Genomic DNA, 17370 nt, shown 5'->3' on the forward strand with positions numbered 1-17370 from the left:
AGATGAGGTTTAACAATGATAAATGTAAGGTTATACACATGGGAAGAAGGAATCAATATCACCATTACACACTGAACGGGAAACCACTGGGTAAATCTGACAGGGAGAAGGACTTGGGGATCCTAGTTAATGATAAACTTACCTGGAGCAGCCAGTGCCAGGCAGCAGCTGCCAAGGCAAACAGGATCATGGGGTGCATTAAAAGAGGTCTGGATACACATGATGAGAGCATTATACTGCTTCTGTACAAATCCCTAGTTAGACCGCACATGGAGTACTGTGTCCAGTTTTGGGCACCGGTGCTCAGGAAGGATATAATGGAACTAGAGAGAGTACAAAGGAGGGCAACAAAATTAATAAAGGGGATGGGAGAACTACAATACCCAGATAGATTAGCGAAATTAGGATTATTTAGTCTAGAAAAAAGACGACTGAGGGGCGATCTAATAACCATGTATAAGTATATAAGGGGACAATACAAATATCTTGCTGAGGATCTGTTTATACCAAGGAAGGTGACGGGCACAAGGGGGGCATTCTTTGCGTCTGGAGGAGAGAAGGTTTTTCCACCAACATAGAAGAGGATTCTTTTCTGTTAGGGCAGTGAGAATCTGGAATTGCTTGCCTGAGGAGGTGGTGATGGCGAACTCAGTCGAGGGGTTCAAGAGAGGCCTGGATGTCTTCCTGGAGCAGAACAATATTGTATCATACAACGATTAGGTTCTGTAGAAGGACGTAGATCTGGGGATTTATTATGATGGAATATAGGCTGAACTGGATGGACAAATGTCTTTTTTCGGCCTTACTAACTATGTTACTATGTTACTATGTTACTATGACAGGTGGATTAGTCGGGCATCAGAGTTTAGGATGGATTGGAGTGGTGCCAGAGTGCTAGAAGGGAGGCCAGAGAGTAGGAGGTTGCAGTAGTCGAGGCGGGAGATGATAAGGGCATGTACTAGTGTTTTTGTGGTTTCGTGGTCAAGGAATGTACGGATCCGGGAAATGTTTTTGAGTTGGAATCGCCAAGAGGAGGCAAGGGCTTGGATATGTGGCTTGAAAGAGAGGGTAGAGTCAAGGATCACCCCGAGGCACCGAGCGTGCGGGACCGGGGAAAGTGAGCAGCCATTGACATTGATGGATAGGTCGGGTGGAGGGGTAGAGTGAGGTGGGGGAAAGATGATAAATTCTGTTTTGTCCATGTTCAGTTTTAGAAAACGAGCAGAAAAGAAGGATGAAATAGCAGACAGACATTGTGGGATTTTGGTCAGTAAGGAAGTGAGGTCGGTTCCAGATAGGTAGATCTGCGTGTCATCAGCGTATAGATGATATTGTAAACCGTGGTATTCTATGAGCTGTCCCAGGCCGAAGGTGTAGATGGAGAAGAGTAGGGGTCCTAGAACTGAGCCTTGGGGAACACCGACAGACAGGGGGCGAGATGAGGAGGTGGTGTGGGAGAGGGAGACACTGAATGTTCGGTCTATTAGATATGATGAGATCCAGGATAGGGCCAAGTCTGTGATGCCAAGAGATGAGAGAATCTGTAACAGGAGGGAGTGGTCCACAGTGTCGAAGGCAGAAGACAGGTCCAGGAGGAGGAGGACAGAGTAGTGTCGCTTGCTCTTGGCGGTTAGTTGGTCCTTGGTCACTTTAGTTAGGGCAGTTTCAGTTGAGTGATGTGTTCGGAAGCCTGATTGTAACCAGTCAAAGAGGGAGCAGGAGGAGAGGTGGGAGGACAGTTCAAGATGGACATTCTGTTCCAGTAGTTTTGAGGCAAAAGGGAGAAGGGATATCGGGCGATAGCTGGACACAGAGGATTGGTCGAGGGAGGGTTTTTTGAGGATAGGTGTGATTGATGCATGTTTGAAGGATGAGGGGAAGACACCGTTTGTAAGTGAGAGGTTGAAGAGTTGTGTTAAGGTTGGGATGAAGACTTTTGCGAGGTTAGGGATGAGGTGGGATGGGAGTGGGTCAAGAGTGCAAGTGGCGAGATATGATCTTGATAGAAGGAGGGAGAGCTGAGCTGAGAAGTGCGAGAGGAGGGGCATTGGGGGCTGCGGGCCAAAGCTTTGTCTGATGTTATCTATCTTCTGCTTAAAGAAAGAGGCAAAGTCTTTAGCTGAAATGAGAGGGGAGGGAGGAGATGCTGGGGGACGGAGTAGAGAATTGAAAGTGTTGAAGAGCTGTTTAGGGTTGTGAGACGGGGAGGATATGAGAGATGAGAAGTAAGTTTGTTTTGTGGCAGTGCGCACGGGCTTGAAGCTGGCGAGGGACTGCTTGTATGCAGTGAAGTGCTCAGCAGAACGAGATCTTCCATCGCCGTTCAGCGATCCGTCTCAGTTCTTTGGCCAGGCTGGTTAGCCAGGGCTGCCTGTTGATTCTACGAGTTTTGTTATGCATGAGTGGGGCGGCCGAATCATGAGATTTCTTTATAGTATATATTTTTCAATATTAATTGTAATATCAGACAAAATGTAATCAAAGGGAAGGAGGAGATGAAGGGAGGAATGGCTGGGATATTTTTACTTCTTATACATTTTCTGCTTTTAGTCTTCTTTTTTTGTATTACATTAGTATCTTTGGAGGTTTAGGTGGTTTATGTGTTACTAGATGATCTTCTTATGGATGCAGTACATACACACTACCCTGAACTTCTAGGGTAGATTAGGGGTTGATACATATTTAACCTGGTGGACTAGGATGTGTCATGCCGTTGCTGCCGCCCTCTCCCCACTGCAGCTCGCCGGGTGCGCGCGCGCGTCGCATTCAGCTCTGCGCGTGCGCACATCTGATTCCTCTGTTGGCACTCTTTCCTGTCCTCTCCGTCATCCTGGAGGACTGTAACCTGGAAGTAGCTCCCATGCTGCTATGTAAACTGCTTCCTGCTGCTTCTCTGTGCCTGATGTTCATTTGTGTTTACAAGTGCTTCTGGCCACCTGTGGTCTCTGTGCGTTCCTAGCTCTCTGACTTTGGGTCTCCTCCACCCTCTGCAGTGCCTGCCTGTTTCCTGTGTTCCTGCCTTGTTCCTTCAGTTCCTTTTCCTCTGCGGTACCTGCCCGGCTCCTATATCTTTTCCTTGCTCCCGTCAGCCTCGGTGTCTCCATATTGTCCTGCCAGCCTCCGTGCCTCCGTAGCGTTCCCATAACATAGTAACATAGTAACATAGTTAGTAAGGCCGAAAAAAGACATTTGTCCATCCAGTTCAGCCTATATTCCATCATAATAAATACCCAGATCTACGTCCTTCTACAGAACCTAATAATTGTATGATACAATATTGTTCTGCTCCAGGAAGACATCCAGGCCTCTCTTGAACCCCTCGACTGAGTTCGCCTTCACCACCACCTCAGGCAAGCAATTCCAGATTCTCACTGCCCTAACAGTAAAGAATCCTCTTCTATGTTGGTGGAAAAACCTTCTCTCCTCCAGACGCAAAGAATGCCCCCTTGTGCCCGTCACCTTCCTTGGTATAAACAGATCCTCAGCGAGATATTTGTATTGTCCCCTTATATACTTATACATGGTTATTAGATCGCCCCTCAGTCGTCTTTTTTCTAGACTAAATAATCCTAATTTCGCTAATCTATCTGGGTATTGTAGTTCTCCCATCCCCTTTATTAATTTTGTTGCCCTCCTTTGTACTCTCTCTAGTTCCATTATATCCTTCCTGAGCACCGGTGCCCAAAACTGGACACAGTACTCCATGTGCGGTCTAACTAGGGATTTGTACAGAGGCAGTATAATGCTCTCATCATGTGTATCCAGACCTCTTTTAATGCACCCCATGATCCTGTTTGCCTTGGCAGCTGCTGCCTGGCACTGGCTGCTCCAGGTAAGTTTATCATTAACTAGGATCCCCAAGCCCTTCTCCCTGTCAGATTTACCCAGTGGTTTCCCGTTCAGTGTGTAATGGTGATATTGATTCCCTCTTCCCATGTGTATAACCTTACATTTATCATTGTTAAACCTCATCTGCCACCTTTCAGCCCAAGTTTCCAACTTATCCAGATCCATCTGTAGCAGAATACTATCTTCTCTTGTATTAACTGCTTTACATAGTTTTGTATCATCTGCAAATATCGATATTTTACTGTGTAAACCTTCTACCAGATCATTAATGAATATGTTGAAGAGAACAGGTCCCAATACTGACCCCTGCGGTACCCCACTGGTCACAGCGACCCAGTTAGAGACTATACCATTTATAACCACCCTCTGCTTTCTATCACTAAGCCAGTTACTAACCCATTTACACACATTTTCCCCCAGACCAAGCATTCTCATTTTGTGTACCAACCTCTTGTGCGGCACGGTATCAAACGCTTTGGAAAAATCGAGATATACCACGTCCAATGACTCACCGTGGTCCAGCCTATAGCTTACCTCTTCATAAAAACTGATTAGATTGGTTTGACAGGAGCGATTTCTCATAAACCCATGCTGATATGGAGTTAAACAGTTATTCTCATTGAGATAATCCAGAATAACATCCCTCAGAAACCCTTCAAATATTTTACCAACAATAGAGGTTAGACTTACTGGCCTATAATTTCCAGGTTCACTTTTAGAGCCCTTTTTGAATATTGGTACCACATTTGCTATGCGCCAGTCCTGCGGAACAGACCCCGTCGCTATAGAGTCCCTAAAAATAAGAAATAATGGTTTATCTATTACATTACTTAGTTCTCTTAGTACTCGTGGGTGTATGCCATCCGGACCCGGAGATTTATCTATTTTAATCTTATTTAGCCGGTTTCGCACCTCTTCTTGGGTTAGATTGGTGACCCTTAATATAGGGTTTTCATTGTTTCTTGGGATTTCACCCAGCATTTCATTTTCCACCGTGAATACCGTGGAGAAGAAGGTGTTTAATATGTTAGCTTTTTCCTCGTCATCTACAACCATTCTTTCCTCACTATTTTTTAAGGGGCCTACATTTTCAGTTTTTATTCTCCCTTGTCTCAGTAGTTCCTTTCTGTTCCCTCTTTCCCTTTGTGCCTGCTGTGTTCCCATCTGTTCTCAGTCGACCCTCCAGCTTCCGTGGCGATAGTCCCTCACGGGCCTGCCCCTAACTCTCCCTGTATAGGGGGCGGTCCACCTGGTCAGCTCGTCCGAGAGGGGTTCGTCATCAAGGTCCAGTGGGTCCACTCTCCGTTTTTCACTGTTTGAATCTACATGCTCTAATAGGACTGCACTCGGGTGACATCCGAGTGCAGCCAGATTCTTACAGCGTCACAGGATGTTTTAGAGGTCTGTACATATTATCAGGTTAAAGAACTGCCTTATGTCTATGGGGGTGTATGGTGTTTTTTTTTGGCATCCTTCTCCCACCATTCCAGCATGAAGATCAGGTGGAGTGCTCCTATTACTTGAGATTCCTGGCCATTGATAAATGTAGGAAGCCTGCTGTAATGGCCGTAATGCTAACGGCTCAGTGGGTAGGTGTTTCCAGATACCATGAATCTACCTTTAAATCACGTAGCCATTGATAGTGACACCTGAGAAACTTGAAATCAGTATCAGCCCGTCTCTCTGAGCTAAGATCGTCTCCTCCCATTTTCTAAGATAAGGATGTCAGGAATAATTCCCAATAGTGTTCATCCTCCCTTGTAATGTGCCCTAGGTGAGCTGGGCTGGGAACTGTACCACAGGAGGCAGGACACCTCCGCACTGTACAACCAGATCATGCAGGCGGGGGATGAAGACGGGATTGATAACTTTGGCACATACGCCATGAACGTGCTAAGACTGGAGAAAGCTTTCCGTGGCTGGGGAGCAGAGGTAAGAGACCTGGGTACGGTACAGATATTTAGCTCTAGGGCAGAGACACTTATGTTTTATTTCTAAGAAGGTGAAATATCTCATCTGTAAACTGTAATGAAGGAGTTGTCTTATTAGAGAAAACTCCTTTTTGTTTGGAGGTCCCAGTAATCCACTGATTGTAGTGAGGTGGGCTGCAGCTAGCCATGGCTTTATCCTGCATCGGTCGCTGCAAGAAGATATAGTATTACATAGCAGCCACTGGATAAATGGCCGCCCATGTAATACGTGGAGTTAAAGGGAACCTGTCATATTGCACATGGAGGCCGGTCTGTGGACAGCAGGGTATAGAGAAGACGACGAGCAGAATGATATGTAGGTGGAAAAGATTAAGTATACGGTAACTTTAATTTATCATTGTAATCCCTGGTGTTAGTATCCATAGGGGTCCAGTGGGCGGTCCTTCTAGTGTGTCAGCTATCTCTGCAGCGACGTCATACAGGGAAGACTGCCAATCACTGAATAGGACCACCCACTGGACTAATGGATGCAAGCAGCAAGGAATCGATGAATAAAAGTCAACTTGTTCTAAATCATTTCCCACTATTGTTGATGCTGGATATGTTTCACGAGGTGATCGCTTCCAAGTGAATGGAATTTCAGGGCAAGATGTAGAAATTAAAATCTGCAGCATACAGTATATGCGGTGTTACTGATTCCTAGCATGAATTGCATGGGGATGGATGTAATCCACATATTAATCTGCAGCATGTCAAGATGCCTGTAAGAGGGTTGTCCCAATAGGATGCCCTATGGGAGCATGTACATGTCTTTGGGGAAGTCTACTCGGGACACTCCTCTATCGGCCAGGGCAGCATTATAGTCACCCATGACCCCAAATTTATATTCCTACACTATTCATTTTTATGTTACGTTCTATACAAATCCTATATAAAGGCAAGACGCCAAGAGTGAATCTATTGTTCAGTGACACCAATGTATATGAGTGAAAGAATTAGTGTGACAGGTTCAGTGCCAAAATCATGGAAATCATATCAGGAAAAAAATGGCACCAAAGAACCAATTATATAAAACGAAAGCTTTATTGAACAAACATATTAAAGCATGTATAAGCACAGGTAATGGGGTAATGAAAATGGTAAGCCAAAGAGTGGAACCACAACTTGAACAGGCAAACAAACAGGCAGGGTAAGCAGGTTATGAATAGCTAAAAAAGTGCAAGTGCATTGTGCAAATAGGCAGTCCCATGGACATAGTGGACGTATATGTATGTAAGACTCAAAGGTACAGAGGTAGTAATAGAGCCCAACAGGGCTGTGTATAGGGTCAAATAGATGTAGATGCGATTGAGCAAGAAGTAAAGGTAAAGAAAGTAAAAGCCTGATGTTACCCGAGGGTTGCGGTGCCTCTGCCCCAACGCGCGTTTCGGCGCAGTGCCTTCTTCCCGGGGAGACGTTACGTTCTATAGTAACTCATCCATTCCACATTCCCATTGGCCCGTTGTACCTCTAAAAGTCAACATCAGCATAGATAATACATGTTGGGAGTCCCAAGAGTTATGTCATACAAGAGAGAAGTATCACTCCACGGACCTTTTTCTGTAAGAAATGTTCTAAAAAAATTTTTTTTTTCAGATGAATTGTGACACAAACCCCCTGGAGGCCGGACTACAATACTTTATAAAGCTAAATAAGGTTAGTGGGGAAGGCGATTTTCTTACTTTCAGAGTGTCCTCCCATTTTTGGAACTGATTACATTTTTTCTACTGGTTAGAAATTAAAAGCTATGTAAGGATAGTAACATGCAGCGGATACTTTAGGACAGGGGTGCCCAACCATTTTTGAGCCAAGGTCCACATTGTCATACCGAACCATCCCAGGGGGGTATTACCGTCTGTGACATTTGTGGCATATTGAAAGTATATACCATAAATGTCTGATAGGTGGAAACCCTACTTTCAGGACTCTTAGGGTATGTGCACATGTCAGGATTTCTTGCAGAAATTTTCCTAAAAAAAAACGGACATTTCTGTCAGAAATCCGCATTCGTTTTTACCGCGATTTTACCGGGTTTTCACGCGTTTTTGACTCGTTTTTTGTGCGTTTTTTCCCAAATGTATAGAATTGCGGGAAAAACGCAGAAAATTCGCAAAAATAATGAACATGCTCATTTTTTTACCGCTATCCATATGCACAAAACATGTAGAATGCATTCTAAATGATAGAATGCATAATGTATGCGTTTTTAATGTTTTTATAGCGTTTTTAGCGTGAAAAAACCTGAACGTGTGCACATAGCCTATCCTCCACCAATCAGCAATCTAAGGCTATGATCACAATCAGTTTTTTTTTTTACAAGGATTTAGAAATAGATTGTTCTCCTAAATCCACATCAAACTGTCTCTGAAGAAGTTTCCGACTGGTTTTAATGAGAAAAGCTTCTTTAGTGCGCACAATGATGTTTTTTTTCACGTTATTTTGAACATTTTGCAGTAAATTTAACAGGAAGCTTATTCGAAAAATATTTAAGAAATTTTTATGTGTATTTGCAGTCAAATCCGCTTCTAAATCCTTGTAAAAAAAAAAAAGACATCCATAGATGTCTGCACAGTGTCCCTGTCATCAGCTGTCATCAGCTGCTGCCACCGCTCTTCTGGCATATTATTAGGCCGGCTTCACACTCAGCGTATGAAAATACGGTCCGTATATTACGGCCGTAATACGCTGAAATGTCCCGAAAATAGTGGTCCGTAGCTCCTCAGCGTGTGTCAGCGTTTTTTGCGCATGGCATCCTCTGTATGTAATCCGTATGGCATCCGTACTGCGTGGTTTTCTCGCAGGCTTGCAAAACCAACATACCGCTATAGAAATGATCCATGTGTCCCAAAAAGAAAAAAAAAAAAATATATATATATATATATATATATATATATATATATATATATATATATATATATATATATATATATATATCTGCTGGATGTTCATAGATCGTGGGAAATTTCCTAGAAAGCTCCCAGGCTATATATATATATATGAATGGGCTATTGCTCTCCTGTTGAGTTCACACAATGTATTTTGGGGCATTTTCTTTGCTGCAGTCATCCTCAGATGTGGTTTTCCCAAAGAAACCGTATAGGAAACTTTTATTAAACTGTAATTTTCGTTCAGAATGGTAAAAAAAGCGCAGATAAGACTAAAGTCCTAAGGGTGTCTGCCTAATAAAGTGCTCAAAACAACATTGCTGTGCATGGAGTCTTGTGTCATTTGTTTTACCCGCTTCAGAGAGCCCAAACCCTGAAGACCCGATCTATCCATTCTTCAGGCTGTCTGCTCTATATACTTGAAAATATAAAATATAACATTTCGACACAAGAATATCAGGAAAACTACCACCAACACCTTCCTGGAGTGGCTGTGACTGGGAAACTTCAGCTAAAAGATGCCGTGTGCACCTACTTTGTAGAGATTTTCACCATAGCTAGTACATACCATCAGTCCCTATTGATGCAGGGTCAAATGCTGCCCTCCACAATCCCAAGTTAAAAAAAAAAAAGTAATAATTGTCCTCAGGTATGTGCACATGTCAGCTTCTTCAGGCGGCTTCACCCAGAATCTGCCTGAAAAAGAGCCGCAAAAGAGCCCCATAAAATGAAGAAAAATGCACAGCAGCAAAACATATCCACAGTGTAAACTGACAGGAGCTGTGGATTTGACACTGCTGTGTTCATGATCTGTCTTATGCAGCGACCCAAGAGGTAAAGGGGCCACATCCAGCTCTAAGGCTATGTGCACACGTTGCGGATTCTCTGCAGTTCCGCAGAGTTTTTTGAGGTGCAGAAACGCAGCAGATCTGCAATTGATTTACAGTACAATGAAAATCAATGAGAAAAAAAAATGCTATGCACACTTTGCGGAAAATCCGCTGCGGAAAGGCTGCAGTTTAAAAGAAGTAGCATGTCACTTCTTTTTTTGTGAATCTGCAGCGTTTTTGTACCCATTCCAAACCGCAGGGGTAAAAAAACGCACAAAAAACGCTGCTAAACCGCACAAAAAACGTGACAAATCCGCAGGTGTGTTTTCTGCCAGGAGAGGCAGAATCCGCACCAGAAATTCCTAACCCTAATCCGCAATGAGTGCACATAGCCTAAAGTAGCAAGCAGCTTCTGTCCTAAATAGAACTACTGGACTGCAGAACATACACTGTTCTTGGACCGAGGCCCTTTTATGTCTTTGTCCACCTGAAAAGAAGAACCCTGTCTGTTCATCGGGTGCTTTCCACTAAGGCCTCTTTCACACTAGCGTTGGTACGGGTCTGTCACTATGCATCGGGCCGACGTACCGATGCACGTTATGAAATTTATGCACGACGTGGGCAGCGGATGCAGTTTTTCAACGCATCCGCTGCCCATTCTGATGTCTGGGGAGGAGGGGGCGGAGTTTTGGCCGCGCATGCACGGGTGAAAATGGCGGACACGACGGACAAAAAAACGTTCACTTGAACGTTTTTTCGTGCCGACGGTCTGCCAAAACACGACGGATCCATTGCACGACGGATGCGACCTGTGGCCATCCGTCGTGATCCGTCGCTAATACAAGTCTATGAGAAGAAAACGCATCCTGCGGGCACATTTGCAGGATCCGTTTTTTTCCCAAAACAACGGATTGTGACGGATTGCAAAAAACATAAGTGTGAAAGTAGCCTAAGAAGCTTCTGCTCTCTATAGTTGAAAACATAAAAAAAAAAAAAGATGCCGGTGACCAAGATACCACAAGATCAAGAGCAAAATCAGCAGTGAAATTACTTCAGGAAAACTCTGCGAGTGGGCAGTCATCTGAAAGGCGCCATGTGCACATACCCTCACAGAGACTTTCACTATAGCTAGTGTATACCATCACTTCCTTTTGATGGAGGTCCAAATGCTCCATGGTCCTCAGTAGAAAAAAAATGTCCAGGAAAAATGAGAAGTGCAGGAAACTACAGAACTGAAGTTCCTTGCACAGCGGACAGGTGGGAGCTCTGGTCTCCAACAGTTTTCGGGATCAGTAGGGGCGTCTGTCTTCAAAGATGGGTATATCCCCTCCCCAATAAAGGCAACCTCCTGTGAACCCTCTAATGGTTTCCCACCTACCCGGAAATACCTAGCATTGTAAACAGCAGTGACAACAGCCTACGGCACTTGGAGGTAATGTGGCATGGTTCCTGTATATGACTTGTCGTTGCCATAGATGATGCTTGTGTGACTTTTAGATGACGCTATGTATGTATGTAAATGTCTGAGCACACATATCTGTCTCGATGCCACAGCAGTCACTCACCATCATTAACTTCATGTGATTTCAGCAAGCTGACTTTATCGGCAAGCGGGCTCTGAAGGAAATCAAGGAAAAGGGGCTTCAGAGGAAACTGGTGTATCTCACCTTGGAAACAGATGATGTTGATCCTGAGGGAAATGAGAGCATCTGGCACAATGGGAAGGTGAGAAGAATGTAATCATAGCAAGAGAATTGGAAATCTTCTCATAGAAACCTGAGCTGCGAACAGGAGCTGGACTATGACATCAAGTAACATTGAGCTGCAAAAAAACTCAAATAATTACACCATTCACCATTTATCGCGTTAACTAAAACCAATTTTAAATATTTTTAGGAAACTCCATTCAGAATTAATAATTTGGCTATCCTGATGTACATACAGCATATCCATGGTATCGGTGTATTCTGGGGGTTTCTTGGGGTACAGTATATTAACTACAATGTTCCCATGTCTGGGTGAGCGAACTAGTGTTACGCCACACTTCCGAATAGTGTCATAATTACATTTTCATCACTTTCTTACCCAGTCCATTCCCACTTATGAAAATATCACCATTTATACTATTATTGTGTAATCCAAAATAGCTGATATTGCTTTTCCCTAGAGGCGTAACCTTATACTGAATCTGCTCAAAACAAGCACAGGCGCTCGGTGCAACTTTAGTGTGGCCAAAGAGTTCAATGAGTCTTCTTTCCTAAGACTCTTTCAGACGTCCGTGATCATCAGTCTGATATCGAATCACAATGCACAGACTGGCCGAGCATCTCCCGACTCGAGCGTGACCTCTTCATGTATTTCTATGAGGCTGTCACACTTAGTTCAAGAGATGCGTGGTTAGTCCATCCATTGTGATCCCAGATCGGACCGGTGATTGCAGATGTCTGAAAGAACACTTACTTTTCCATAAATCCTCCATCCCTTTCAATTGATTTGACAGCTCTGGTTCTAAAGGAGGCAGAGATGGATGGGAAAAAAGTAGGTGGGAAGGTGCACTGAACTGTATGGTCACACCAAGGGTGCACCGAGCACCTGCGATTGGTTTGAGCACTCATTCTGTGCTAACAGACTCCCTTGACCCCAATGCAAAGTCTGTAACCCACTGTGTGCAATTTATATTGCGGCTGTCTTCTGATGTGGCAAATGTAATATCGGGCGCCTAAGACACCAGGGTCTAAATATGAGAGCTACTCTGAGCCACTTACAACAACACCCCTCCTGGTATCACCTTGAGGCAGATCTTTTACATAAATGCAGCGCCCCAGAGATCTGGTCGTTGCAGTATGACACTCTGCCACTAAGGGGAGTGATGGTACGTCTGATGGCACTGAAGGAATTCTACTGACCAGGTATCACCAAGCACACATTACACTTCACACTCCGGCCACTAGGGGGAGAAAAAGGCTTTATTTATTGGGCCACTCCTCACACTGGTAAAACTAGGGGTTGGATAGGAAGTTAGTCAGAAGCTGACTGGGTTGGATTCAGGCAACATCCCGTGGCAGGGGGTGTTGCAGGGAGAAGACACAGGGGGGTCCCTGTCAGGCGTGGGAACCTGGCAGGTGCCTAGCGAACAGAGCAGAACGTAACGGAACCGCGCCTGCACTACCTTGCGGCGGTATCCTAAGAGAGAGACACGAAGGGAAGGATATTGTGGAACAGTGAGAAATGAGATCAAGCACAAAGGAGAACCAGTAGGAGTCGTGCCGTGAGACCGAGGTAACATCCTACTGAGGCGCGTAGCCGGTGGCCGGAACACCGCGGGAGTAACTGACTCTAGGCCTTACTTCGAACTCCGCAGGACAGTTAATTATAGGTTGGCTGTCTACCTTAAATTTCCTACGAAGACATAGGGGGCAACGGGCGTCTCTAGGGTCCCGGAAGAGCTCCGAGCCTTCCCGTCATACGGGTGCGTCCTAGCCATAACATACCTGGGGGACGAGAAACTAGTAACATCTGGAACAAGCGAGAGAGAATTAGAAAGAACGAACGAGAACAGCAGTTGTGAGGACTATTCCGAATGCTCAGCAGGGTTTCACTACAACACACAGGCGCTAGTGGTAGGCACTGATTTCCACCTGCAAAGGGAACTCTGGATGTGCCCATCGGACCGGCCGGTCTCAGATAGCCCTGTTAAGCGTGCTCTGGATTGAGGATCCTGAAGTCTTCAGTAAAGAGGTAAAGAGACTGCAACCTTGTGTCATCGTTATTGACTGCACCTCACACCATCACCATCCACCTTACTGGGAAGCCCTGGGGACATACTTCACCTGTGGGAAGGTATACCATCCAGCTGCCATTCCATCGCCCCAGCGGACCCCACAGCAGCGTCGGTCACCCTGACCGAACACCACAGGTGGCGTCACAAAACCTTGACAGACTCCTATCACCCTTTTATTGGACGCCCCTTAGCAGGGTCACGGACCGGGTCTAGCCACCGTGACAGCCTCAGAACCGAACCAGAGAGGCCCGGTACCGAGAACTCGTGGCCCTGTGTCTGGGGGCACTCCATAAACATGGCTTCCCTCTGCATTTCCACACTCATAGTACCAACAGGAACTTGATTACCTGTTCTTGCTTGTATTTTTTTATTCTGTGGTGCAGACCAGAATTACACAGTAAATGGTAAATGTAGAAAATAACCAAGATAATAACCAGTTCTGGGATCACATTGTGAATGTAGTGATTAGGTTGAGTGGATTATGTCAGTTGGCACCCATCAGGCTGGGGGGGTCAGAAGCCTTCCCTTCAGGCTAGAAAACGCAGATCCTGCCCTTCAGGTTCGGGGTCAGATCCTACACTTCAGGCTTGGGGTCTGACCCTTCTCTTCAGGCTGCTGGTCAGATCCTACCCTTATTCCCCCTCAGGCTGATTAGTTCTTTCCCTCACACTGGTGATATCCTACCCTGGCAATCTTGGTCCTTGCTAAGGCTCTTTTTGCAATGTCTGCAGGAGGTATTAGAAGGCAAAGCAATGGGTTTAACGGAATTTGGTTTTAATTTATGTAATAGATGAGTAACTTTTTAGATACTTTTTTTATTTTTTAATATAAGTTTGTTATTTACATTGGTGGTGTTTTTTTCTGTAGATACAATTATGCTTGATAACACAGGGTATCTATATTGGATGTGTTTTGCTTCCCGATTTCTCACTCTTTGAACTTGTCTTCAGAATCCTGTTGTAACTTAACAAGATATTTAACCTACCCGAACCCAGCGCAGCATACAAAATAGGGGTTAAAGCCGAGATAATATCCAGTGCCCATAGACTGGATGGAGGACTTCCTAGCAGTAAATGCAACACTGAGACAGCTTGAGATCAATGTGACACATCTATTTAGCTCACTTAAATGTGGTTCATTTTGTAGAACCGGCAAGTATAGTGGGATTCATTGCTAAGGTAATTAAACGTGATTTTCTGACTTTTGATGTACAAGTGAGAGCGGGCTGGCAACGTGATGTTCTTCATTCAAGGACCAATGAATAAGTTTAAGTTTCCAAAGTCGCCTCACAGTCAGATGCAAAGCAGAAACTAAATTGTGATAAGGTAGATGGGTGAAATGTATTCTTTATTTTTAACTGCTTCCTTATGTTATGAAAACTTCTACATTAGTACATACAATGCCGTATTCATGAATCCCCAATTTAGCAAATCATATTATCCCAGCATCTGATAAAGGGTTCACATGAGACACACATACTGTAGATAGTATTTGGCCTCATAGAATCATAGAATGTTAGATTTGGTAGGGACCTCCAGGGTCATCGTGTCCAACCCCCTGCTCAGTGCAGATTTCACTAAACCATCTCAGACAGATGTCTGTCCAGCCTCTGTTTGAAGACTTCCATTGAAGAAGAACTCGCCACCTCTCGTGGCAGCCTGTTCCTCTCATTGATCGCCCTCACTGTCAAAAAGTTTTTTCTAATATCTAATCTCTATCTTCTCCCATTCAGTTTCATTCCATTAGAGGAGACTTAATAGTTGTCTACAAATATCTGAAGGGCTGTCACAGTGTAGAGGGATCATCATTATTCTCATTTGCATATGGAAACACAAGAAGTAGCCTTCTTTTTTTGCAAGCTAAACATTCCCAGATCTTTTGACCGTTCCTCGTAGGACATTGTTTACAGTCTGCTCACCATCTCGGTAGCTCTTCTCTGAACTTGCTCCAGTTTTTCAACGTCTTTTTTTAAAATAAAATAGGAAAACTATTTTCACAGGATAATTCGAGCTGCATATTCATGATGTCTAGGGCATAGATACTAAATATGATCGTCCCGGATAAGAAACCATTTTCTATTACAGAGCAGAAAATTCCTTTTGATAAATTATATTAAAGATTGCCATTTCACTCAAAAACATGTATACACAGTACACAGTGACATAACTATAGGGGTCACAGGGCAACACGGTCCCCCACACCACTACTTGAGAGAAGCCTAAAAACTGATCCAACAGCATAAAAGCAGCCGCTCCATGTATCCGAGAAGCCCAGTTCTCTAATCAGGTCTCTAAAGAGCCTCTGGGTTTTCAGACTGTTTACATTACAAAAAAATCTGTAGTAAAGGGGTAAAAACACAGAAAAAAAACAGTAGAGTACATTCAAACCACATTGTGTGCCGTGATTTTACAAAAATTGTACAAAAACAGGATATATTCACACAAACTGGTAAAATCATAAGACCAATTCAAACATGGCAAATTTGTTTCAGATCTGCATCGAAATCCGGTTATAAGATAAAATAAATGTAAATGATTCTTATCAAACCCCATACACATGCAATGAAAAAAAAAACAGGCAGGAAATAAAATGCTGCAATTTTCAAAAATTTGCAGAATTCTATTTTGCAATATTGGGTAAAGTCAATGCATGTGGTTTGTGGCCAAAATAAGAATAGTTCCTGAATATTTATATGATGGACTGACTACAATAAACACATTATAATGCAAATGAACTTAAGCTTTTTCCTGCAGATTATCTAATGAAATTCTCTGAAATGTTCTTCCTCAGGTCATTGGTAACACCACATCTGGAACCTTTAGTTACTCCACCAACAAGAGCTTGGCTTTCGCCTACGCGCCTATAGAGTTGAGTGCGACTGGACAAAAACTGGAGGTGGAACTTCTTGGCAAACATTACCCCGCCACAATCATACAAGAACCACTCGTGTTCACAGAACCAACCAGGAATCGACTGCAGAAAAAAGGGGAAGGTGACAAAGTGTAACCACAAGCATTGTTGTCATTACGAGGACCTGACCGTGAAGCCGGCGTCTATTGCACCTGCGATGTCTCTTCTTTGTCATTTCTGGTGATACGATATTTTTTAGAGAGAAATGTAAAAACCATACAAAGGATCAGAAGCAGCAGGAGTTCTACAGGTTAGCTCCTGCTGGTCTTAAAGGGTTTATCTGGTGCCTTTCACTACAGCATAGGACAGGTGCGCAATACTTGGTCATCGTGCAGAAAAGTTGCCTATACCTGGTAGGTGGTCATCGACGCCTTATCAGCAGCTCCTATCCCCCCAATGAGGAGATGAGAGGTGCTGGATAACCCCTTTAAGAATATGCAACTTACTAACTATATAGCTATGTTTTTTGACCATTAGTTATAGGCTTCTATGAATGTTAATGAAATCTCCATGAAATATGGATTTACTATGCAGGGCTCGAGGGAAGAGGGCACTAAAGACAGAAATCATGTCTCGCCTCCTTTGGGCCCAATACCAGGTATAACAGGGTACCAGGTATTCCTGGAGTGCCTGTGATAGAAAACCCAAGCACAGTTTACACAAAAGGAAAAAACTGTGAGCTCACCGCATAAGAATAGTATTGGTACTTGGATCAGCCTTCTATTATGGGTGCCAAATCCCACTGGTGAAGATCAGCAATCTTAGTAAGAAAATGTTACACTGGTAAAATAATCTTTATTTTGGATACATGAAAAAAAGTATCTCCATATGGTAGAAAAAAAACCTCATTTAATACACTGTAATGTAAAAGATGTCTGCCAAAATATATTAAATTTTCATATAAAATTTGTATGTTTCCGTACCTTTTTTTTTTTTCCTTTTATTAAAGGGAACCTGTCACCTGAATTTGGCGGGACCGGTTTTCGGTCATATAGGTGGAGTTTTCAGGTGTTTGATTCACCCTTTCCTTACCCGCTGTCTGCATGCTGGCCGCAATATTAGATTGAAGTTCATTCTCTGTCCTCTGTAGTACACGCCTGCGCAAGGGAATCTTGCCTTGCGCAGGCATGTACTACGGAGGACAG

General features: G+C 43.9%; 1 protein-coding gene across 1 annotated transcript in view; it reads left to right on the forward strand.

Moving 5' to 3' along the window:
- Nucleotides 1-16998, forward strand: part of DMGDH (dimethylglycine dehydrogenase) — a 105045-nt gene extending 88047 nt beyond the window's left edge. Inside the window, exons 13-16 of the mRNA XM_069749883.1 lie at nucleotides 5624-5781; nucleotides 7416-7475; nucleotides 11125-11259; nucleotides 16106-16998. Of these exons, the coding sequence (XP_069605984.1) occupies nucleotides 5624-5781; nucleotides 7416-7475; nucleotides 11125-11259; nucleotides 16106-16321 (569 nt within the window). The 3' untranslated portion in view covers nucleotides 16322-16998. The remainder of the gene's footprint in view (nucleotides 1-5623; nucleotides 5782-7415; nucleotides 7476-11124; nucleotides 11260-16105) is intronic.
- Nucleotides 16999-17370: the final 372 nt, after the last annotated feature.

Source organism: Ranitomeya imitator, chromosome 1 (genome assembly GCF_032444005.1).
Source record: "Ranitomeya imitator isolate aRanImi1 chromosome 1, aRanImi1.pri, whole genome shotgun sequence".
NCBI classification, from domain to species: domain Eukaryota; kingdom Metazoa; phylum Chordata; class Amphibia; order Anura; family Dendrobatidae; genus Ranitomeya; species Ranitomeya imitator.